This window comes from Heterodontus francisci, chromosome 1 (genome assembly GCF_036365525.1).
Source record: "Heterodontus francisci isolate sHetFra1 chromosome 1, sHetFra1.hap1, whole genome shotgun sequence".
Classification (NCBI taxonomy): domain Eukaryota; kingdom Metazoa; phylum Chordata; class Chondrichthyes; order Heterodontiformes; family Heterodontidae; genus Heterodontus; species Heterodontus francisci.
The window spans coordinates 108,942,809-108,968,842 of NC_090371.1; the positions used below are offsets into that span (position 1 = coordinate 108,942,809).

General features: G+C 41.1%; 2 protein-coding genes across 5 annotated transcripts in view; one reads left to right on the top strand and one right to left on the bottom strand.

The window, feature by feature from the left end:
• The window catches only part of ppwd1 (peptidylprolyl isomerase domain and WD repeat containing 1), a 55,742-nt gene extending 51,711 nt beyond the window's left edge, over window positions 1-4,031 (top strand). For all 3 annotated transcript variants that reach the window (XM_068034191.1, XM_068034205.1, XM_068034198.1), the window contains 2 exons: window positions 1,448-1,630; window positions 3,731-4,031. In XM_068034191.1, coding sequence (XP_067890292.1) covers window positions 1,448-1,630; window positions 3,731-3,874 — 327 coding nt within the window. In that variant the 3' untranslated portion in view covers window positions 3,875-4,031. The remainder of the gene's footprint in view (window positions 1-1,447; window positions 1,631-3,730) is intronic.
• Window positions 3,690-26,034, bottom strand: part of trim23 (tripartite motif containing 23) — a 55,334-nt gene continuing 32,989 nt past the window's right edge. The window contains exons 8-11 of one of the 2 annotated variants that reach the window (XM_068034230.1): window positions 16,983-17,112; window positions 16,390-16,500; window positions 8,918-9,039; window positions 3,690-8,545 (exon numbers count right to left, since the gene is read on the bottom strand). In XM_068034230.1, the coding sequence (XP_067890331.1) occupies window positions 8,366-8,545; window positions 8,918-9,039; window positions 16,390-16,500; window positions 16,983-17,112 (543 nt within the window). In that variant the 3' untranslated portion in view covers window positions 3,690-8,365. Of the gene's footprint in view, window positions 8,546-8,917; window positions 9,043-16,389; window positions 16,501-16,982; window positions 17,113-26,034 lie in introns of both variants that reach the window. The other variant, XM_068034221.1, reaches the window with a different exon arrangement.

Consider the following 26,034-nt stretch of genomic DNA (forward strand, 5'->3'; position numbering starts at 1 on the left):
CTGGCCTGTAGTTCCCTGTTTTCTCTCTCATTCCTTTCTTTAATAGCAGAGTTACATTTGCTAATGTCCAGTCAGCTGGGACCATTCTGGAATATGGGGAATTTTGTAAAATCATAACCAGTGCATCCACTATCTCTGCAGCTACCTCTTTTGGAACTCTAGCATGTAGACCAACAGGTCCTGGGGGATTTGTCGGATTTTAGTCCCTTCAGCTTCTCCAATACTTTTTCTTTACTGATATTAATTACCTTAAATTCCTCACTCTTATTAGCTCCTTGGTTACTGTCCATTTCTGATGTGTAATTTGTGTCGTCTACCATGAAGACAGACACAAAATATTTGTTCAATGTCTGTCATTTCCTGATAATTTCTCCTGTCTCTGCCTCTAAGGGACCAACGTTAAGCAACTCCTTTTTATATACTTAGAAAAGCTCTACAATCTTTTTTTATATTACTGGCTAGTTTAGTCAATCTATTTTTTCCCCTTTATATCAACTTTTCAGTCACTCTTTGCTGGTTTCTAAAACTCTCCCAATCCTCAGGCTTACTACTATTCTTTGCAACATTATAGGCCTATACTTTTAATCAAATACTATCCTTAACTTCCCTAGTAAGCCACAGATGAATCTTTCTTGCTGAGTTTTTGTTTTTTAATGGAATGTATTTTTGTTGAACGCTTTGAATTGTTTCTTTAAATTTTTCCCACTGTTTATTTATCACCATACCTTTTAGTCTACCCGATCAACCGTAGCCAGCTCTTGCCTCATACCTAAGTAATTGGCTTTGTTTGAGCTTAAGGTTCTTGTTTGTGATTGGAATATGACTCTATCAAACTTAATATGGAATTCAGTTGTATTTTGATCACTTTTTCCCAGCAGATCTTTTACTATGAGATTACATATTAACCCTGCCTCATTGTACAATAGTAGATCTAAAATAGCTTTATTCCTAGTTGGTTCTATAACGTATTGTTTCAGGAAACAGTTACAAAAGCATCCTACAAGCTCATCTTCCAGACTACCTTTGCCAATTTGGTCCTGTCTATATGAAGATTAAAGTCCCCCACAATTATTACATTGTCTTTGTTACAAGCTCCAATTATTTCTTGCTTAAGATTCCTTAAACCACACAAATTTAAAAGCACCAAAATCAGCAGACTAAAAATTACATCAAAACAAACAAAACTTTGAGGGTCTAAAGTTCTCAGTGGTTCATTGTCAAGACTTTTCTGCTAATTACAACAGCAACAGAAAACTTTGCAGTGGAGCATTTGTTGTAAAGGTTGACTGTAGAATGATTTTAAAAAAAGAGATAAATTTTATGTTGGTCAAAATTACCAATTCTGCTTTTGGGTGTGAATCAGTCAAGTTGAAGACATATAGTAAATTTAAGAACCTATACTTGAAGCATCTGTAAAGATAATTTGAATTCATGCATCTTTTCATAGGGTTTCATGATTCAAACAGGAGATCCAACTGGCACAGGGATGGGGGGAGAAAGTATTTGGGGAGGAGAATTTGAAGACGAATTTCACCCAACGTTGAGGCATGATAGACCTTATACACTCAGTATGGCCAATGCAGGTGCTAACAGTAATGGATCCCAGTTCTTTGTAACTGTTGTACCTACAGTAAGTCTTTACAGTTCCTCTTGTTTGCTTTGTCATTGCTTAATACTAGTTTTAATTTAACGTGAAAAATACACAGTGCTTCATAGCAGTATTTCGGTTATGTAAATGGGTTGTCTGATGCACAAATGCTTATAACTTTCCAGTTAAATGCTGCAGAGCTTGCTGTTATACAATAACAAGCAAGCAAAACTTGACCAAACAGGTCAGCAAAGGCTGGAATTTAAATTGATTAGCATTCTAGCATTAGAGTTAGCAGTTTTGCCAAGTTAAACGAATTGCGAGGAAAATTCCACAATCTTGTTTGTCTAGGTCTGGCTTAGCAACTGACCCTTTTAAACCCAGTTACAATATATAAGGGATTTAAAGCCAGCTGCAATTGGGGAAATAAAACAAATGCATGTCTCCACCAAATTCAGTACATATGTTGAAAGGTTGCTTTGAACTGCAGGCTTTAGGGAAGGGACCAAGCTACTTTTGAACAAACACAAACTGTGAAAAGGGGAAAAGGGAGGCTGAATAGACTATTAATATTTAACTACTTTATGCAAAGCATAGTCAATGTATGAAATGGACTTCATGGGAGGCAGTGGGGACAAATTGTATTAGCAAATTCAAGAGTTGGATAAGTACATGGGGAAAAAAATGGGTTCAAACATAATAGGAGGAATAGGCTGTTTGGCCCCTCAAGCCTGCTGCTTTCAATATGATCATGGCTGATCTTCTACCTGAGCTATGCCTTCCTGCGCTATCCCCATATCCCTTGATTTCCTGATTACCCAAAAGTCTGTCGATCTCTGACATGAATATACTGAATAGTTGAGCATCTACAGCTCTCTGGAGTAGAGAATTCCAAAGATTCACAACCCTTTGAGCGAGTTATGAGAAATATCATGGCATACGCTAGAGCGTGGCTACCCGATCCAAATGCGACATGTGTCGGGTTCAGGCCGGGTCGGACACACACTATCACCACCTCCGGTACATGGCTCCAATCTTAATGTACTTTTTAAACAACCTTTCAAGTCCAGTTACAGTTTTTGTTGCCTATCTGCACAAGCTTAAAAAGTGAAAAACGGAAGCTAGGTTAACTGAACATTCCCAGTGGTCGGGTCAGGCGCGGGAAAAAATGAAAGGACTCCGGTCGGATGTGGTTCTGTCGGGCTCGGGTCAGGTTTCATTTGCAGACCTGAGCTGGCATTTAGGATATGCTATTTCGTGGACACAGGCCAGTCAGATGGATGGCAGAGGTATTTTCTGGTCCCGAACAATTAAATGCATAACGGCTAATTATTAAGTCCACCTGTGAAAACCTAAAAGCATTTAGCAGCTAAAAGATATAAATGGCTGTCAGTAATGGTCAACCCAATTGGAATCATCATGTGAAAAGAAACTGAAAACTAGCTAACTCACGTAGTGTTTGCAATCTTTTCTGACTATAAATGTTTTCTATGACTTTTAATTTATATTAAAGATAAATTACAATCCATTATTTTCTTCCATTTGAACTTATAGACCTTTTTACAGTAAATATAATTTCATCATTTAAATGATTTGCTAGTTTGTTTAATATTCGCTTAATATTTTGAACTTTAAACAAGATTTGATATGAGATCCTGTGATGACAAATTCCATAGCTTAAAGATAATTACTGGACAGTGTGTATTCATTATCCAACCACGAAAGCTAATTTAGATCTTCAGGATGAGATAATCATCCTTAAAGGTATGGGGAGTTGAGACTTGCCTGTGTGAGTGATATAAGAGCCCAAATAATAACGTAAGACCCAAAAATGCAGTGCAGAGAATTGTTATTAGTGGATCAGTGTGACCTACTCAAAGTTCAGAAAACACCTTGGTGATTTATCTTTATTTCTTCTTCCCTCCCTCCCCAAACTCCAATTGCTATCTTCTTTGATCCCTTGCTTATATAAACTTGACCATTGTTTATGTGGGACTTCAAAAAGCTTAAAATTCTAAGATTTGTGAAGCTTCTCTATTAAATTGAATTATGGGCCATTTTTGTTGTGAAATATTAATGCATAGAGTTTAAGAAAATAACACTCAGGAAAATGTGCTTTAATTTTTGTTTTGATATTTCTAGCCATGGCTTGACAACAAACATACAGTTTTTGGTCGTGTGACAAAAGGAATGGAAGTGGTCCAGAGAATTGCCAATGTGAAGTGTAACCCAAAAACAGACAAGCCTTATGAAGATATCAGCATTATCAATATTACTGTAAAGTAAAAGTTATAGTTTAACAAAATCTAATATCATTAAAGATTGTGTTTCCATTTTGTGAAAGTAATTTGTAACTTTTTAAAAATATTTTTTTAACAAGGGCTGGGTGTTTATCCGTGCCATGCCAATAAATCGTGGGATATCATGTCCCTTTAAATAGTCATTCTTGTGATGCTGCTTCCTTTTCTCTGTGACTTTAAATACATGTTCATTGTACCTTTTGGGCGTCCACTCAACTTGCTCCAATGTGTATTGTTGACTGAGTTATAATTAAATGCTTTTTCTTCCTACAGCAAAAAATGCAAACCTATTTGAGGAACCAAATTAATTTGCTTTCATACAGGTCCTATTAAAACACAACAACTTAATGATCTCTGCAATTTTTCACTTGCAGTAGGCAGCCACCTGCAACAAAATGGTTGAAATCTGTGTTCAGTGTGTGTGAATAGGAGACACAGACCTCAGGCTGAATTTTCAGGGCCCCGCCAAAGATGGTAACAGAGGCAGGACAGCCCTGAACATACCGGCAGAAAGTGGCATGCCCATTTCAAGGTGCTGAACCCGGTGTCAGCAATAATGAGCATCGCTGTCCCTCCAACTGAGGCAAATTAATGCAGTTTAAGAAGCCCGTTAAGAACTTATCAGAGACTGACCTTTTAACTTTTAAAAGGGCGGACAGTTTACCCGTGCCTTCAGAAACTGACCAGCTGAAAGTAGGTGTGCAAAGTTATGGTTGTCCTAAGGCATCACTTCGGCCCCATAAGAGGGGCAACAGGGCAAAGGGGGACTGGGCACTTGGTAAGGGGTCTTTTGGCACTGCAAAGGTGGCAAGGAGAGTTGGCACCCAGCACCTTGGCTTTGAATAGGGTTGACATCTCCTGGCATCATGGGGACAGAAGAGCGGGGGCCAAGGCTGCCAAGGACATTTAGGTAACCACCTGCTCAGAGGAAAGCTTCAGCTAGCCATGGGGGCACAACTGTCAGATTTTGGGTGCAGTAGCAATGAGGGGCAACACCCTCTGCAGGAAGTGCAGAACCCTGAGCATGGAAGGCAATAGAGACCAAACCCTCAAAGGATCTACTGCTGAAGACAGATCTAACTGGAGATGACCAAGAACCCGTGCCACAGGAGACTGAGATGATCACGAACATCTGTGCCCTTGTCACAGCACTGTTCGCTATGCCCTGCTAGTGGCCATCAAAGTCACTGTGGCCTTGCATTTCTTTGCTTCTATCTCCTTCAACGAAACAGGGTGTTGCAGAGACAGAGCATTGGGTTTCATCTCCATCGCTAGGTTCCCCTAGGGGTAGGTTATCATTGATTGCACCCATGTGGCCATCAAGGCACCCAGCATCTGGCTAGTGAAATCCATGAACAGAAAGGACTTCCAATCTGTCAGCTTCCAACTGGTCTGCAACCACAACAGGAGCTTCCTCCATGTGTGGCCTGTTTCCTGGCAACTGCCATCACTCTTCCATTCTGTCAGTCCAGGCTGCCTCAGAATTTCACTCCAATCCCCAAAGTTTGTGGATGGATCCTCAAGGACAAGAGAAATCCCTTGAAGGAGATGGCTTCTGACCCCTCTACAGGAGCCCCAGACACGGGCATAGAGGTGAAACCACCAATGACACCTGTGCAGGAGGACAACGATTGAGTAGGCCACCAAGTTTCTGAAGATGCAATTGCAGTGACTGGACTGGGCAAGTGGTGCCCTCCAATAGCCCCACTGTAAGGATCTCTATCATTGTGATGGTCTGCTACACTCTCCATAACATGGCCTTCCAGAGAGGTGTGGACCTTGAACGTTGAGACCTGGAAGGAGACAACACGGTGGTGGAGGGAGATGATGCTGAACAGAGAGATGCCCCTGCTGCACAACAAGATGGCCTCCTGTTGCCACCCTCCGGGAAGAGGATCTCCCTCTTGTCATGGCCTCCAGCCTTCGATCCAGATTTGCATCAATGAATTGAAGTTCTTTCCTGCCTCAGGCATTCTTGTGACATCTCATTTCCCTCTGGTGAAATGGAAGGCTTTGGCACAAACCATAGATTTCTCAATGATGGCTGCTGCTGGGGTGTCTAAGTCTCTCACTTCATCTAACCTGCCCCCATTCCCTCCCCACTGGCTCTAAGTGGGCAGAAACCCATCTCCATATCAAGGGCACAACCCTGTGAAAATCTGAACTTTAATCTGTTTCCCACCAGATGGGTTTCTGACCAAAAAAAAAGACCTGGCTTCTGTTTCCTACCTCTGGTGAAAATTTAGCCCCCCACTTGTGCCCCCTCTGTGGTGCAGCAGTGTTACAACTTCAGGATGGTTCTCTGGTACTGTGGCTTTTAGCAAAGAACTAGTAAGACTGCCGCAAGTTGCTTTAATGTAATCAACCTTCCTTTTCTATTTGTTATTTTCTTATGGCTTAAAGAGGTAGGTATACTTTGTACAAATGCAATAGAACCACAGAAGAATTAATTTATTAAAACTAGAGATATAATAATAGCTTACCAAGGTTGGCTAGCTGACTATTAATTTTCATGGGATTTTGTATGGAAGATTCATGAGTGATCAGTACAGCTCAGCATCATACATGGATTTGAGACTAAGCTTCACAGTTTTGGCAATGTAATCTTGGGTGGAATTTCCAATTTTATGGATGGAATATTAGAACATAAAAGCAGAAGTAGGCTGTTCAGCCCGTTGTGTCTGCTCTGCCATTCAATTAGGTCCATGCCTGATCATCTACCTTAATGCCACTTTCCCACACAATCCTCATATCCCTTGATATCATTAACATCCAATTATCTTATTGATTTCTGTCTTAAATAGGCTGAGTGATTGAGCTGGCTGAGTGATTGAGCTGGCACAGCTCTCTGGGGTAGAGAATTCCAAAGGTTCACCACCCTCAGTGAAGAAATTCCTCCTCATCTCAATACTGTAAATTAAGGCTGTGGTTGCCAGGAGCACTGATGGAAATTGTACTCAGGAGAGATATAGCACATTCACCTAATATTCAGGTACCAGGATTTGATAGTCCATGATTCAGACTGTCCTACGAGTCATCAGTTTTTAATGTTATGCATCAACCAAGCACCAGTTTTGCTTTGAGCAATTGAATATTTTATTGACATTGAAAGCACTTAGATTTAGTGTATACTTATTTCTTGGCATAGGCTTTTTAAAACTTGAATTACATGCGACTATTGTGTAAGTAAGCCCATTTTTTTTTTTTAGGGATGACAAAAATTAGTGTGGTAGTCTAAATTCTCTCTCACTCCCAAACTGCATAAAAAACTCAATGTCAATCATTCCTACATATAAGGCTGAGTTAGTGGCAATGCTGACTAGAACCTATTATCCACCTAACTTGAGATATGTGGACAATATCAATTACTAGTTGCACAGCTGTTTTTGATTTCCCCTTTTGAGAGAGGAAGATGGATTTGTCTGCACCTTTGCCAGACAAGTAAAACAAGTCAGAATGCTGTGCTCCAAAAAGAATTTAGTACATTCTTTAATTCATCTTGGGCAAAAAAGTGTTTAAATAGTAAATGCAACATTAACATGTACAATGTGATGTATATTTAAAGAAAAGGATTGGGAATGCTATTTATTCAAAAATATTCCACTTGATACTGCCAACTGGTTGCAGAGTACTCAGCAGTAACATGATTGCCTAGGTTCCTATAGTTCAGGCTAGTCTCAAGAGATGGTCTTATTGTTTTCCATGTAGCCGCTGTGGGACTGATTTGGGCAGAGAAAGAGGCCAAGCTTTCAGTGACTCATAGGATAATACAAGTTCACAGATTTTTCAGTATATAAATTGAAGAGTACTTTGAATAAATACTTAACTAACTTGCTTTTTAAACTATGAATTTGTGCATTAAGGTAATCTTATTACTGAGCTAACAAGCATTCAGGCTGCTAAGAGTGAGGCACATATTCGTACTCAACAATAATTAGCAGATATGTGACAGTCATAAGGCTGGCTTATAGCTCAGGATTTCAGGTGTGTTACAGCACGATACACCCACCATTGCACTATACAATGTTCAGTGGTATAGTGAAATGAATACATTTTGCCTGGGTGACTTGTTTACTGTTACATCAATACTTTGTTTTAAGTTCAAAACTTTCACAGCATCACTGTAAAAACAACTAGATTAAGAAAAAGTATTAAATGTTTGTTTTAAAGTGGCAACACAATAACTTGTAGCTATAAACTAGTTCAAAGAGGATTATCTACACTATTCACCATAATAAATTAGTGCAACAAGTACACACAATTTAATTGAACTCATCTTCTCAAAATGAAGTTCTCAAATACACTAATTCATTTCAAGTCTGCTTTACAAACTTACTGCCTGTATGTCCCCCTCCAACTTGAACCAAATCCGGCTACTATTCTTAAAATACAACATACGGTAGGGATGCCACAGTGACATGTGCAAAACAGCTATTTACAGGCAAAAATTAAGATAAAGCCTGTTGTTGCGGTAGCTTTAGGCTACGTCCAACACACCCGCAGCCACCAACTGTCTTGAGAGCCAGTCCAACCCTTCATGTAGACCTAATCCACTCCGGGCATCACAGCCTTGAATGTGCCAACTGCGACCACAGCATAGCTTGTGCAGACTGAGTAATTCTGTCATTTCTTCTACAGTAAGTGCTCCAGTCACATCCTGTTGGAACAAATTGCAACAGATGGAAATTAGCTTACTAAAAAATATATAGCAACATATTTGAGCAAATGACTATTAGTCAATCCAAACTATCAATTCAATTCCTCGTGTCATATTTCACATCATGTTTTAAATTTAACAATGAATCTTTTCAGAAACCCTTTGAGATTTCCTGCTCAACCACCTGGAGTGAGAGTTGGTTCTACTTATAATCCCTTTTTTGTTCAAGAAATTGATTTGATTTGTTTATTCACTTCAGTTTTCCTAATCTCGTTACCCAAGTATTGCACATTTCAAAAAATAATTTCAGTTTCCAGCCAATCAAAATGAATTGGTAAAACTTGAGATTTTTGATGACTGCTATTGACATACCTGTTTATTGGCAAAGGTAAGGAGTAAAGCATCTCTTAACTCTTTTTCAGTCAACAACTTGGCCAACTCGCTGTGTGCTTCCATCAATCGGTCCCGGTTACTGCTATCAATCACAAATACAACTGCTGAAGGAACAAAAGGACAAAGAATAAAAGTCGACTATAAAACACCACATTTAAGATATTAAACCCAGCAATAAGGTTAATTCCAGTTTTCTTTTCTCTTCAGAAAACATTGACTTCATAGCATTGACCGGCCTCCCTCTGAAACCTTGCCCAGGGTGGCATTACTCATACATAAAGCAAAAAGTGATGAGCTTTTGAACCAGAGGAGTAAAAATAAATAGGGACAGAAACAAAATGTAGGGAGCAGCTAACTAAAGACTAAGCGAAATCAGAAGGGCACAGGTAAGCCTGGGCATGTATACATCTGACCAAATTTGAGAGAGAGGAAATCCCATGATTACATCACAATTTATCACTCATTAACATCAACTCAGCCCAAAAAAACCATACAGCACCAGAATTAGCACACTTTAGAACATCAACTTTTAAATGTATTTTGAAAACTACTTCAAAGTTCTGTGTCAGTTATTTTATAGTTTTAACAAACCAATTGTACGAAAGCTGAACAAAAAGTCAATTTATACTGCCTGCAGTGGGGAAAACACAAACATCTGCCTTATACAGATAGGAACAGGTTAGACTATTTTGAAAAAATGCTTATATATAATTCAAACAGTGATGGGAGAGTGATCAAAAGGAACCTTGAGGTTCAGGTAAGGATAATGAACAAGCTTTGATTTTGCTGCTTGTTCATTATCATCCGAACTCCCTACATACACACCACTTCTTTGTATTCACTCCCACAACTATATCAATCATTTTGGATTGTTGGACCGGGCTAAGGAATAAAACAGTATCACAATTGCAAAGTTTGTAATATTTCTCCATTTATAGTATTTTATCATTACCAGTATTAGCAAATTACTTTTGCTAAGGAAAAGTAAAGTTCATTTCTGCCTCCACCGCAATCCAGAGAAGACAGTTGTGCTGGTCTTATAACTGAACAGCAACACCGCTAGGAAAGAACTCAATATTTCCTTCTGCAGAAGGCAACTTACCCATGAACCCCACCCAAAATACCTGGGTGACCCCCTAGACAGCAGTTTCAACTACTGGCCTCATTTCATCAACACTGGCCAAAAAGTAAAACCAGGTTGAACCTGGTCCGGAAACTCACTGGAACGTCATGAGGGAGCCAGAACTGTGACAGTGACCCTCGTCTACTCTGCTGCAGAATACTGCTCTGTCTCATGGTCCGCCAGCTGCCACACAAAGATCATGGACATGCAGCTAAACGCTGCCACGAGGATGGTGTCAGGAATGCTTAAGTTCACAATGTCCTGCCTGCCATTCACTGATGCCATCGTGCTCTGAGAGATGGAAAAGGTCATGAGCATTACCAAGCTTCCCAGACACGAAGATTTTTAAAAACCCACCAAGAAAGCACCAGACATTCTGAGAAACAGCAGCTAATACCGACCCACTATCCAGATGAACAAAATCATGAAACGCATGCAGCGTAAAGAACCAACACCTCGTTGCTGACCCAACAGACGACCCTGGCTTTGACCTCCCTCGAAGACAGTGGAGAGCGCTCAATCAAGTCGGCACAGGACATGGAACATGACTGACTATCCGAAGTGTGATTGTGGCCATGATTCCCAAACTAAGAAACACATCACATCAACTTTCCCACGAAGATCTGAAAAGGCTCCTCTTTTCTCCACTCGGCATCTCAGGAGGCCATTGAATAGCTAGCTAAACTAGACAATCCATTATAAGTGCTTCCTGTCCTATTTAAGTAGTAAAGATATTTTGTATGAGATAAAGACTGGATTTAGTGATAGGAATAAGGATGAGTGTCATAAAGACAAACATACTGTACTGAATGATGGTTTTAATTCATCAGTTGGAACCCTGCATTAAACTTTTAAAAGGAAAGCTGGAATCCTAAATTCAACTTTTAAAAAGACAACAGCTAAGATGGCCACGGCAATTTGCACTGTAATACCTCAAATTGCAAAGTATCAAGGTAGAGACACTTGTCTGAACAAAGCCTCATCCAGAACAATGGCTTGGGCAGTTGAATGAATTATCTGGTATCACCCTCGTTAGCAAGACATTCAAAGCCATCTTGGTACATTCACATTAGTGGACTCAAACCTTCAGGGGGATAAACATTGAAACAGTAAGACCTAAGAAAGTTTGGGATTCTTAGACTTGGATCTCATTAAAGTAAAAAAAAAGAGAATACAAAGATAATCATGTGACAGTCTCCCCAGTCTGTGTGAAAACTTGGGAGTTTCTTTTGAACAATCAGTGCAGGGCCCTGTGGGGTTGTGTCTTTCTTTCTCCAGATAATACTGTAAGTTTTGAACCCTGTCTGCAGACTGCAAGACATCCATGTCTATCACTGCGACAGAGGCTCCAGGGTGAAAGCCATCTACATCACTGTCTCTAAGGAAACCCTGAACCAGGTGGCCAACTCTACTAGCCAGGAACTTCAGGACCACGAATTCAACTGGAAGACACGTGAACTACCAGACTCCACAGACTGTATACTATTTTATTTGTTCTGGACTCTAATCCAACCAAACTATCTTTCCTCACTCTGTAACCTAGTTGCGTGTGTGAGATTCTCGTGTGAAAGTTGGAGCATAGTTTATTATTTTTACTTGGATTGGGTTTTGATTTTAAGTACACAAACTAATCTTTCTTGTTTCAACTCAAGAAAACCTGTCCCATTGGTTCTTTTATGATCATAGCACATAAAAAGGATTAAACACTCACTGAATTGGTCAGCACATTCACTGTTTAGAAGAAATAAACATTGCTGCAGTTAAACAAGGAGAGGGACAAGAGGGGAGCCTTTCGATCCCTTCTTACCTGATCATAACAGAAATTTGTGGGCTCGCGTCTGGGATCAAAACCAACACAAATGAGAAATTGAAAGTGGGAAACCAAACTGATCCCTAGAAAAAATTAAAAACTACAATCCAGGTTTTCTTGTGGTTTTCAGTGCTAGAGTACTAAAATGTCCACATTAGAGTCCAGTACCATCCTGAACCAGAGTGATGTAACTTGGGACAGGTTAAAAGCCCTATCTATCGAAGAGTTGAGGAATATAGCTGGGCAGTTAGGGATAACTATCCGTCCAAAAGCTAGGAAACCTAAAATCCTAAAACAGTGTGCAGATGACTGTGAAACTTTGCAGAGGAACATAGATACATTGAGTGAGTGGGCAAAGGTCTGGCAGATGGAATACAATGTTAATAAATGTGAAATCATTCATTTCGGTAGGAGTAACAGTAAAAAGGATTATTACTTGAATGGTAAAATGTTGCAGCATGCTGCTATGCAGAGGGACCTGGGTGTCCTTGTGCATGAATCGCAGAAGGTTGGTCTGCAGGTACAGCAAGTAATTAGGAAGGCAAATGGAATTTTGTCCTTCATTGCTAAAGGGATTGAGTTTAAAAGCAGAGAGGTTATGTTGCAGCTGTATAAGGTACTGGTGAGGCCGCACCTGGAGTACTGTGTGCAGTTTTGGTCTCCTTACTTGAGAAAGGATGTACTGGCACTGGAGAGGGTGCGGAGGAGGTTCACTAGGTTGATTCCGGAATTGAGGGGGTTGGCTTATGAGGAGAGACTGAGTAGATTGGGATTATATTCATTGGAATTCAGAAGAATGAGGGGGGGATCTTATAGAAACATATAAAATTATGAAGGGAATAGATAAGATACAAGTAGAGAGGATGTTTCCACTGGCAGGTGAAGCTAGGACAAGAGGGCATAGCCTCAAGATTAGAGGGAGCAGATTTAGGACTGAATTAAGAAGGAACTTCTTCACCCAGAGGGTTGTTAATCTATGGAATTCCTTGCCCAGTGAAGTAGTTGACGCTTCTTCAGTAAACATTTTTAAAGCTAAGGTAGATATCTTTTTGAACAATAAAGGAATTAAGGGATACGGTGAGAGCGCGGGTAAGTGGATCTGAGTCCACGAAAAGATCAGCCATTATCTTATTGAATGGTGGAGCAGGCTCGAGGGGCCGGACGGCCTACTCCTGCTCCTAGTTCTTATGATCTTATGTGATCAACCATTTTGCACTCGGAAATAGGTTTAGAGTCGGAAATAGACAGGGTAGTATTAGCTTAGATACAGCTAGAACAGAGACTAGAATTAGAATTCCAAGAGAGAGAGAAGGAAGGAGAAATAGATCGAGAGAGAGAGAAGGAAGGAGAAATAGATCGAGAGAGAGAGAAGGAAGGAGAAATAGATCGAGAGAGAGAGAAGGAAGGAGAAATAGATCGAGAGAGAGAGAAGGAAGGAGAGAGATCAAGAGAGAAGGAAGGAAAGGAGAAAGAAGGAATAGCAAGGAGGAAAAGGAAGGAAAGGAGGAAAAGGATAGGAGGAAAAGAAAGGAGGAAAAGGAAAGGAAGGAAAGGAGGAAAAGAAAGGAGGGAGAGGAAGGAAAGGAGGAAAAGGAAAGGAGGAAAAGGAAAGGAGGAAAAGAAAAGGAAGGAAAAGAAAAGGAAGGAAAAGAAAAGGAAGGAAAAGAAAAGGAAGGAAAAGAAAAGGAAGGAAAAGAAAAGGAAAGGAAGGAAAGGAGGAAAAGAAAGGAGGGAGAGGAAGGAAAGGAGGAAAAGGAAAGGAGGAAAAGAAAAGGAAGGAAAAGAAAAGGAAGGAAAAGAAAAGGAAGGAAAAGAAAAGGAAGGAAAAGAAAAGGAAGGAAAAGAAAAGGAAGGAAAAGAAAAGGAAGGAAAAGGAAAGGAAGGAAAAGGAAAGGAAGGAAAAGGAAAGGAAGGAAAAGGAAAGGAAGGAAAAGGAAAGGAAGGAAAAGAAAGGAGGAAAAGGAAAGGAAGGAAAGGAGGAAAAGAAAGGAGGGAGAGGAAGGAAAGGAGGAAAAGGAAAGGAAGGAAAGGAGGAAAAGGAAAGGAGGGAAAGGAGGAAAAGGAAAGGAGGAAAAGGAAAGGAAAGGAGGAAAAGGAAAGGAAGGAAAGGAGGAAAAGGAAAGGAAAGGAAGGAAGAAAAGGGAAGGAGGGAAGAAAAGGGAAGGAAGGAAGAAAAGGGAAGTGTGTCTCAGGAAAGGGAAAAAGAGCTTTCCAAAGGGGGTTAAAGCAACTCGAATTAACTAGGGGGGAGACTCACTGCACCCAGTGAAGGAACTACTCAAAGCTCAGGACTGAGTGCTGAGCTCTTAAAGTTCTCCCAGTTGATCCCAAAGTTCAATGAGGGGGATGTGGAAGAATTATCCGTCTCTTTTGAAAAGCTTGCAAGACAGCTGGACCCTGTTATTGCAAAGCAAAGTAACAGGAAAATCCCATGAGGTTTACTGACTGTTGCCTGATGAGAATTCATCAAACTATGAGATGTCTATGCTATCCTGAACACATGAGCTGGTACTGGAGACGTACGGCCAATAATTCCAAACCCTCCGAAAGCAGCCTAAACAAACTTATCTTGGGTTTTAAAAGAGTTAAGCAACTCACCTTTGACCAATTGGCAGGGCACTCAAGATACAGCCCACATATGAAAACCTCAGAGAGGTGATCCTTCTCAAGGAGTTCCAAAACTCACTTCCCCCTTCCATTAAAACCCCTGTAGAGGAACAAAAGATTCCAACAGCCAGGCATGCAGAAACCCTGGCTGATGAATTTACGCTTGTACGCAAGCCCTTACCCAAGGGAAACCCTTTCCTAGTCACCTCCAAAAACCCGATAAGGATAAAAGGTGGGAAGGTGATAGCAGCCTGAACAGCCAAAGGCGAGAAGGGAAAGCTAAACACACAGGGTGCTCTCCGCAGACAGGAGTGACGCCCCGGAGGCGTGTGTGTTTCCACTGTAACAAGGCAGGTCACCTTCAAGCTGACTGCTGGAAGTTATGGGGAAAACCTGTAGGATTAATCAGGGCACACTAGAGCAGTGCAGGAAAAGAAGCCCTGATGGAAAGCACAGACCAGACCAGGCTGTGGCTTTAACTGTGGCAGTAAGACCCAATAAACCTACTGCTGAGAGTGTGGGAAAACAAAACAAAATCCCTGAGTGTTAACAGGATTTTGTGTCCCAAGGAAAAAGGGACCCCATACCCCTCGAGAGAGGGCAGCAAGCCCACAGTCATACTTAGGAATACAGGGGACACCCAATCCCTTCTGCTGAGAAAAGGCATGAACTTTCCCCCAGAGAGTGCACTGAATGCTAGGGTGTTAGTAAATGGTATTGAAGGGCGGTATATGCCCATACCTTTATATTGGGTGCATCTGGAGTGCGACTTTGTTTCAGGACCGGTAAGCATGGGGATTGTCCCTACTTTACAGATGGACGGGGTCGACTTGCTCCCGGGTAATGATCTGGCGGGGGAAAAGATGGTAGTAATTTTAGAGACCCCGAGAGGGGTCAGGGAGGCAGAGTAGTTGCCAGAGAAGGGCCCCAGCATTTTCCTTGACTGTGCGGTGAGCTATTGACCTCTCATTTGATCGCAACAGTGAGGCTATCAGCACTCACCATATACAGCATTTCCAACGTTCACACACGTAATTAAAACGTGAAAATCCGTAGGTTGCTGCCAGAGTTCTTCTGCACGTCCACAAGCTTCGCTACACCAGTAACTTGTCGAGAGATTCAGCATTCAAACACATGAAGGGTATGAAGTTGCTGTACTTACCCATTAAACAGGCTAGAAAAAGTTAGGGCTGGTGCATTTGGGTGTAAATGAATTTTTAACGGCATGTTAAGTTTTAATTACTACCAAATAACCTCTCTGGCCCTGCAAATTTAATTTGACGAGTGTGGAGTCTCATTCCTTCAGAAATTAAATATTGTTGTATATTTAATATATATATATTTTTTTTTTTACTTATCTTTTATCTTTCTCAATGCCATTTTTCCCTAATTTCACTTTCTGTACAAGATTTTACATTGAATTACATATTCTATTCCATACTTCCTGGTTTAGATTCTGCATGTCTCAGTGAAGATTCTTCAAACTGATTCATTGAGACATGCTGTTGTTTGCCCTGCTTACACATGACACAGATTCCCTTGCAGAGCACACTATGCTGAAAAAGATCTAAGTTGCAGCTCAAAAGCCCACAAAAAGGCTGTGGGCAGCTGTAAGCACAATGAACAGTGAGCACCTTTCCTTCACCTTTGAATGCAAAATCTGAGCCAAAGTCCTTTTTTTTTTAATTTAAAGATTTTCATTACAAACGCCATCAAAAAACCCACCCACAATGCAGTAATCTAATAAAGGAATAGAAATCCATACAGAGCAATTATGGGGAAATAAAATTAAGTAGGATACTACATCGTACAACAAGCAGGACACAGTTAGTGCCAGCACTCCACAAAAGCACAATCACCAAGATGGATGCCAAAGAATCTAAGTGTTCACACTAACTGATATAGTCTTACCTTGTGTGTTGAGATAATAATGCTTCCAAAGTGGCCTCAGTTTATGTTTGCCTCCTACATCCCAAATGGTAAATTTTAGGTTTTTGTATTCTACAGTTTCTACATTAAAGCCTGCAACAGAAGGGGAGAAAGTATTAATTTAACATTTTCATATGACAATGCTCACACATATGTAAAGCCTTCCCTGAACTAAAATCATAAATTGAAACTCATGCTTTAATTTGGAAGACACTGGGTTGGAAAAATAACTGAAAAAAGACACAAAAAAAGACAAAGAGAGAGGGCAGTAGAGAGAGAGACAGACAGAGAAAGAAAGAGAAACCTTGCTATTCAACTGCTGTGGATGTTAGGAGCCAGATAGACGTTAACACAATATCAAGTGGGTATTATAATACTCAATAGCTCTGAACTCAGCATTTTCTCTGATGGGACCTGATCAAAATTTTATAATTAATTTATATTGTTTTATAGTTGATGCAAATGTAGTTTTCTGCTCTAAGAAAATAAACTAATGAATCTAAAAGATACAACATGTGAACACTTACTGTTAAAAATAAAGTAATGATCAGCACTTTGAGCCAAATGTAAATTACCTATAGTAGGAATAGGCTGCATAAACTCATCCTGCTTCAGTTTGAAAAGAATGGTTGTTTTGCCTGCTCCATCCAGTCCTAAAGTGACTACACGTATCTCCATTTTGGGCCCAATATGAACACGGTTATCCTATTGAGGGAAAAATGCAATTTGAATTCATCTTCGCTTCCTTAAAATGTACTAACATTTCAATTCCAAAGTCAATTTGCCTTTTTGATAAGACTTTACACCACCTAGAAGTTATATTATTTCCAGACTTTTATTGAAACTTGCTACCAAATAGATCACATTTTTTTTTTTAAAAAGCTAAACAAATATTTGAATATATATCTACTTTAATTGTTTGCCACCATAATAATTCAATTTCATATTTGTTACCAGAAGAAAAATGCTGGTCAGTCAGCATCTGTGGAGGGAACAAGCAAGTTCATGCTTCAAGTGTAGACCCTTCACTAGAACTGTGAAAAATTATAGATGAACATTTAAAAAGAAAAGATGGGAAGGGGGCAAGGAGGGAAAAAAAACAGGAGGTAGATTTTTTAAATTTGTACTTGGGCTGGCAAGGCCAGCATTTATTGTTAATCCCCAATTGCCTTTGAGAGATGGTGGTAAGCTGCCTTATTGAGCTGCTGCAGTCCACGTGGTGTAGCCATACCCGCAGTGCTGTTCGGGAGTAGTTCCAGGATTTTGATCCAGCAAAAGTGAAGGAATAGCAATATATTTCCAAGTCAGGATGGTGCGTGATTTGGTGGGGAACTTGCAGGTGGTGGTGTTTCCATGCGTCTGCTGCCCTTGTTTTCTAGGTGGTAGAGATTGCGGGTTTGAAAGATGCTGTCAAAAAAGAGTGTTGGCGAGTTGCTACAGTGCATCTTGTAGATGGTATAAACTGATGCCACTGTGCGTCGGTGGTGGAGGGAGTGAATGTTTAAAGTGGTGGATAAGGTGCCGATCAAGCGGGCTGCTTTGTCTTGGATAGCATCCAGCTTCTTCAGTGTTGTTGGAGACACACTCGTCCAGGCAAGTGGAGAGTATTTGATCGCACGCCTTGACTTGTGCCTTGTAGAGATGGTGAACAGACTTTGGGGAGTCAGGAGGAGAGTAACTCGCTGCAGAATTCTCAGCCTCTGACCTGCTCTTGTAGCTACAGTATTTATCTGGCTGGTCCAGTTCAGTTTCTGGCCAATGGTAACCCCAGAATGTTGCTGAATGTCAATAGGAGATGGTTAAATTCTTGTTGGAAATGGTCATTGTCTGGCACTTGAGTAATGTGAATGTAACTTGTCACAGATCAGGGAAAGCCTGAATGTTGTCCAGGTCTCACTGCATATGGGCACAAACTGCTTCAGTATCTGAGGAGTCGCGAATGGTGCTGAACATTGCGCAATCAGCGAACATCCCCACTTTTGAGCTTATGATGCAGGGAAGGTCATTGACGAAGCAACTGAAGCTGGTTGGGCCTAGGACACTACCGAGAGGAACTCCTGAGATGATTAACCAACAACCACAACCATCTCCATTTGCGCTAGGTACGATGCCAACCAGCAAAGAGTTTTCCCCTAATTCCCATCGAGCTCTAGCAAACTGGAGTCACTGATGTCACACTCGGTCAAATGCTGCCTTGATGTCAAGGACAGTCACTCTCACCTCACCTCTCGAGTTCAGCTCTTTTATCTATGTTTGGACCAAGGCTGTATTGAGGTCAGGAGCTGAGTGGCCCTGGAGGAACCCAAACTAAGTATCAGTGAGCAGGCTATTGCTGAGGAAGTGCTGCTTGACAGAACTGTCAATGACACCTTCCATCACTTTTCCGATAATTGACAGTCGACTGACAGGGTGCTAATTGGCCAGGTTGGATTTATCCTGCTTTTTGTGCACAGGACAGACCTGGACAATTTTCCACATTGTCAGGTAGATGCCAGTCTTGTAGCTGTACTGGAACAGCTTGGCTAGGGGCGTAACTAGTTCTGTAGCACAAGTCCTCAGTACTATTGCCGGAATTTTGTCAGGGCCCATGGCCTTTGCAGTATCCATTGCTTTTAATCGTTTCTTGATATCACAAGGAGTGAATCGGATTGGCTGAAGACTGGCATCTATGATGCTGGGGCCCTCAGGATGTCGAGATGGATCATCCACTCAGCACTTCTGGGTGAAGATGTTTGCAAATGCTTCAGCCTTTTCTTTTGCACTGCTGTGCTGTGCTCCCCCATCATTGAGGATGGGGATATTTGTGGAGCCTCCTCCTCCAATTAGTTGTTTAATTGTCTACCACCATTCACGACTGGATGTGGTAGGACTGCAGAGCTTAGATTTGATCCGTTGGTTGTGGGATCGCTTAGCTCTGTCCATCACATGCCGCTTCTGCTGTTGGGCATGCAAATAGTCCTGTGTTGTAGCTTGGCCAGGCTGACACCTCATTTCTAGGTATGCCTGATACTGCTCCTGGCATGCCCTCCTGCACTCTTTATTGAACCAGGATTGATCCCCCAGCTTGATGGTAATGGCAAAGTGGGGGATATGCTGGACCATGACGCTACAGCTTGCGGTTGAATACAATTCTGTTGCTGCTGATGGTCCACAGCACCTCATGGATGCCCAGTTTTGAGTTGCTAGATCTGTTTGAAATCTATCCCATTTAGCACGGTGGGAGTGCCACACAACACGATGGAGGGTATCCTTAATGTGAAGACGGGACTTTATCTCAACAAGGACAGTGCAGTGGTCCCTCCTACCAATACTGTCATCAACAGATGCATCTGCAACAAGTAGATTGTTGGCTCCCTCATCCCCTGCCACAGACCAGTCTAGCAGCTATGTGCTTTAGGACTTGACCAGCTTAGTCAGTAACGGTGCTATCAAGCCACTCTTGGTGATGGACATTGAAGTCCCCCACTCAGAGTACATTGTGTGCCTTGCCACCCTCAGTGCTTCTTCCAAGTGGTGTTCAACATGGAGGAGTACTGATTCATCAGCTGAAGGGGGGGGGGGGGGGGAAATGGGCAGTAGGTAATAATCAGCAGGAGGTTTCCCTGCCTAGGTTTGACCTGATCCAATGAGACTTCATGGAGTCCCAAGTCAATGTTGAGAATTCTCAGAGCAACTCTTCCCGGATACTATTGTGCCATCACCTCTGGTAATGGTAGAGTGAGGGAAATGTCGACCCAAGAGGTTACAGACTGTAGTTGAATATAATTCTGCCGCTGCTGATGGTCCTGTTTTGAGCTGCTGGATCTGTTCTGAGTCCATCCCATTTAGCATGGCAGTAATGCCACACAACACGATGGAGGGTATCCTCAGTGTGAAGGTGCAACATTATCTCCACCAGGACTATGCAATGGTCACTCCATATTGTCATGGGCAGATGCATCTGCAACAGGTAGATTGGTGTTGACGAAGTTGTGGGATTTTCCCCCTTGTTGATTTTCTCCACGTGCTGCAGTCCCAGTCTGGCACCTATGTCCTTCAGGACTCAGCCAGCTCGGTCAATAGTGGTGCTGCCAAGTCACTCTTGGTGATGGACATTGAAGTCCACTACCCAGAGTACATTCTGTGTCGTGGCTACCCTTAGTGCTTCTTCCAAGTGATGCTCAACATGGAGCAGTACTGATTCATCAGCTGAGGAAAGGCAGTTGGTGGTAATCAGCAGGAGGTTTCCTTGCCCATGTTTGACCTGATGCCATGAAACTTAATCAGCTCCGGAGTCAATGTTGAGGACTCTCAGGGACAGTCCCTCCTGACTGTATACCAACTGTGCCAGCACCTCTGATGGTTCTGTCCTGCTTGTGAGACAGGGCATACCCAGGAATGTTGATGGAGGAGTCTGGGACATTGGCCGTAAGGCATGCTTGAATGAATGAAAGCAAAATACTGTGGATGCTGAAAATCTGAAACAAAAACAAGAAACGCTGGAAATACTCAGCAGGTTTGGCAGCATCTGTGGAGAGAGAAGCAGAGTTAATGTTTCAGGTCAGTGACCCTTCTTCAATGAATTAGACTATGTCAGGCTGTTGCTTGACTCGTCTGTGGAACAGTTATTCCAATTTTGACACAAATCCCCAGATGTTAAGTGAGGAGGACTTTGCAAGGTCGACTGGGCTGGGTGTACCTTTGTTGTTTCTGAATAACTTGTAAAATACTTAGAAGGAAAACAGGAGGTGATTAACTACTATATTAACATGAGATGATGGGGAAAAGCAGAATAACATTAATGCATTAGAAGTACAAATGAATGGCTGAGGCACTGGTGGAGGTCACTAGTGTGGTGAATAGGGGAGTGTACATGGATGTGATCCAGGCAGTCTTCCAAACGATACTGAATAAGGTTTCACAAAATATTTTATTAGCAAAAATGAAAACACACAAAATTGGAGATTAACTCGTGATGAGTTGGCAATTGGTTGGGAAGGAGGAGGCAGACAGCAGGAATAAAGGGATTGCGTCTGACTGGTGGGATGTGACAATGGCATTCTCCAGGGATTTGTTCTGAGCCACAGCTTCTCACCACACATATTAATGACTTGGATAAAGAAATATAAAATTGTATATCTAAGTTTCCAGATTTTAGTAAATTAGGAAACATATTAAACTGTGTAAATGGGAAAAGGAATATAGACACAGATTGAGTGATTGGGTCAAACTATAGCAGATTCAGTTCAATGTGGGAAAGTGTGTGATCATCTATTTTGGATCCATAAAAAGTCAAATCTGAATAATTTTCTTAATGACGAGAGACTACAGCTGCGAAGGAGTAAAGAAATTTAGGTGTCCATGTGTACACATTACAGATTAGGCACAAGCACAAAAATAATTAAAAAGTCTAAAGGGAATGTTGGCCTTTATCTCATGGAATTTGAAATGTACAAGTGAGAAAGTTATGCTTCAGTATTACATTCAGACCTCCATCTGGAGTAGTGTGTTCAGTTCTCATTTAGGAGTGAAATCAGGAGGCACTTTTCATACAAAAGATAGTGAAAACTGGAACTCCCTCCCTCAAAAAGCTGTGAATGATGGGTCAATTGAAATTTTCAAGACAGAGTTAGATTTTTGTTCAGTAAAGCTAGCAAGCGTTATGGAGCACAGGCAGGTAAATGGAGTTGAGGTACAGATCAGTCATGATATAAAACTGAACAGTGGAACAAGCTTGAGGAACCAAATGGCTTACTCCTGTTTCTATGGAAAAAAGTGGAATTGAATACAGTAGCGTTAATAGAGAAAAAAAAAACAGGCAAACATAAAAGTTGCAGCCAGTGTCAGCAGCACAGTTCCAATGAAAGATCCCTCTCCCTCCTTTCACCCCAATGCCTCCCGAAATAAGAACATAAGTGTCATGGTCCTGTGGTTTTTTTTCGGAATACGCGGTTTGCCTTTAAGGCTTGCAAGGGATCAGTATTGCTTTAGGAGCCAGCAAGCCTTAGAAATTATAGGAAGGTGCATTTTTGTTGCCTTAGAAACAGCCATTTGAAGACTGCGATTCAAAGGATGCATTCTCGATACCATGGAAACAGCCAGTGGGAGTGAGTCTCATGCGATACATTTGTTACAATTCAGTTTTGAACAGGCATTTTAGTTGAAGACAGTTTATTCTAACAGATAGAGACACAGAGGACACAGCTGTGATGATTAGCACACTTGAAAAAGAGCTCTCACCCATTTAAACTGAAGGAATAGGAATTTTTGTCTGTTTATTATTATCTCTCAAAATTCTAAGAAAAAGTCAAGGCAAAACAGCGCTCTCTGGTAATTTAAATTGAAGGAAGGGAAGTTAGACTGTGACAATCTTTTATCCCTCAAAAACTCTAAAGTCAGCTTAATTCCATTGAAAGTATTTGCAAGTCGTTAATCGTTAAAATTCGCTGGAGAAGGAAAGCAACATTCTGTGAGGACTTCAAGCAACATTGGACTGTAAATTTGCAAGGACTCTAATTTGTTCTATTTTAAATGTTGTTTATATCTTCATAGTGTTTAAGAATTTAGTTCTTCTAATTAAAGAGTTAATTTGTTGATTTAAAGACACCTGGTTTGGTTAGCCTCATTCGGGGGTTAATAGATGGTACAATTTGTCTGGGTCTTTCTTTAATTTGGAAAGTTTTAAATGATATGTTAGGCGATCTGTGGAGCAACAGAATTGAATTATCAGTGCCTCTCTCCCACCACAATCAGAATCGTATATTTTGATTGGGGGCTTTGACTGGAGCAATCGGTTGTAACAATAAGAAATAGGAGGAGTAGGCCATTTGGCCCCTCAAGTCTGCTCTGCCATTCAATAAGATCATAGCTGATTTGATAGTGGCATTAACTTCACTTTCCTGCCTGCCCACCCATAACCCTTGACTCCCTTGTAAAGGGAGTGAAGGGTTATGGGTGGGCAGGCAGGAAAGCCTTGAATATATTTGGTGACTCAGCCTCCACTGCTCTTTGGGGAAAGAAATTCCTCCTCATCTCCATCTTAAATGAGACACCCCTTATTTTGAAACTGCGTCCCCAAGTTCTAGATTCCTCCCTGAGCGGAAACATCCTCTCAGCATCTACCCAGTCAAGTCCCCTCAGAATCTTACATGTCTCCGTAAGATCACCTCTCATTCTTCTAAACTCTATTGAGTATAGGCCCAACCTTTCCTCATAAGGCAACCTCTTCATCCCAGGAATCAGCTTAGTAAACCTTCTCTGAACCGCTTCCAATGCAAGTATATCCCTCCTTAAGCATGGATACCAAAACTATACACAGTGCTCTAGAAGTGGTCTCACCAATGCCCTGTACAGTTGTAGCAAGATTTTCCTACTTTTATTCTCTCTCCTCCTTGCAATAAATGCCAACACTCCACTTGCCTTCCTAATTACTTGCTGTATCTGCAAGCGAAACTTTTTGTGATTCATGTACAAGGACACCCAGGCCCCTCTGTACTGCAGCATTCTGTATTGCCTCTCCAGTTAAATAATTTTTTTTTATTCTTCCCACTGAAGTGAACAACCTCACATTTTCCCACATTATACTCCATCTGCCAAATTTTTGCCCACTCTCATAACCCATCTATATCCCTTTGCAAACTGTGCATGTTCCTCATAACTTGCTTTCCTACCCATCTTTGTATCATCTCAGATTTGGCTACGATACACTCAGTCCCTTCATCCAAGTCATTAATATAGATTGTAAATAGTTGAGGCCCCAGCACTGATCCCTGTGGGGAAAAAAAGAGGAATTAGAATGAGAGTAAACTAGTAAGAAATACTAAAAATAGACAGTAAGAGCTTCTACAAGTATATGTAAAGGAAAAGAGTAGCTAAAGTAAACATTGGTCCCTTAGAGGTTGAGACTGGGAAACTAATGGGAAACAAGGAAATGGCGGAGACTTTGAACAAGTATTTTGCATCTCTCTTCATGAAAGACAAAAAAATCTCAACAGTAGAAAATCAAGGAAAAAAAAGGGAGGAAGTTAAAACACTCAATATCACTAGAGGAAAAAGTACCAGGAAAACAAATGGAACTAGTTACAATTTGCCAACTTGAAAATGACTGATTTATCCCAACTGTGTTTCCTGTTAGTTAGCCAATCCTCTATCCATGCTAATATATCGCCCCCAACAGCATGAGCTCTTATCTTGTATCGTACCTTTTATGTGGGACCTTATCAAATGCCTTTTGGAAATCCAAATACATCTACTGGTCCCCTTTTATCCAACCTGCTCGTCACATCCTCAAAAGAATGCTAATAAATTTGTCAAACACAATTTTCCTTTCACATAACCATGTTGACTCTGCCTGATTACACTGATATTTTCTAAATGTCCTGCTACTAATTCCTTAATGGATTCCAGCATTTTTCCAATGACGGATGTTAGGCTAACTGACCTATAGTTTGCTTTCGACCTCCCTCCTTTCTTGAATAGAGGTGTTACATTTGAAGTTTTTCAATCTGCTAGGACCTTTCTAGGATCTAGGGAATTTTGGAAGATTACAACCATCCACTATCTCTGTAGCCACTTCTTTTAAGACCCTAGGATGCAGACCATCAGGTCCAGGCCTTTCAGTTCCATTCTTTTTCCTGGTACTTTTTCCTCTAGTGATAGTGAGTGTTTTAACTTGCTCCCTCCCTTTTTCTCCTTGATTTTCTACTATTGGGATTTTTTTGTGTCTTCTTTCATGGAGAGATGCAAAATACTTGTTCAAAGTCTCCGCCACTTCCTTGTTTCCCATTAGTTTCCCAGTCTCAACCTTTAAGGGACCAATGTTTATTTTAGCTAATCTTTTCCTTTACATATACTTGTAGAAGCTCTTACTGTCTGCTTTTAATATTTCTTACTAGTTTACTCTCATTCTAATTCCTCCTTTTTTTTTTTAAGTCATCCTTCACTGGTTTCTAAAATTTTCATGCTCTTCTGGCCGAGCAGTAATCTTTGCAGAATTGTATGCCTTTTCTTTCAATCTGACACCATCCTTAACTTCCTTAGTTAGCCATGGATGGTGCATCCTTCTCATAGTGCCTTTCTTTATCGATGGTATACACCTTTGTTGAGAGTTAGGTAATATCCTCTCAAATGTCTGCCACTGCTTATCTACTACCTTACCTTTTAACCTATTTTCCCAGTCCACTGTAGCCAACTCTGTCTTCATTCTCTGCAACTGCCTTTAAGTTTCAGACACTAGTTTCAGACCCACGTTTCTCACCCTCAAACTGAATGTGAAATTCTATCATGTCATAATCACTCTTACCTCGAATATCCTTCACTATGAGATTGTTAATTAATCCTATCTCATTACACATGACCTGGTCTAAAATAGTCAGTTCCTTGGTTGGTTCCAAAATGTTTTGTTCTAAGAAATGGTCCTGAATACACTCTAGGAACTCATCAAAGAACAAAGAACAGTACAGCACAGGAACAGGCCATTCGGCCCTCCAAGCCTGCGCCGATCTTGATGCCTGCCTAAACTAACACCTTCTGCACTTCAGGGGACCGTATCCCTCTATTCCCATCCTATTCATGTATTTGTCAAGATGCCTCTTAAACGTCATTATCGTACCTGCTTCCACCATCTCCCCCGGCAGCAAGTTCCAGGCA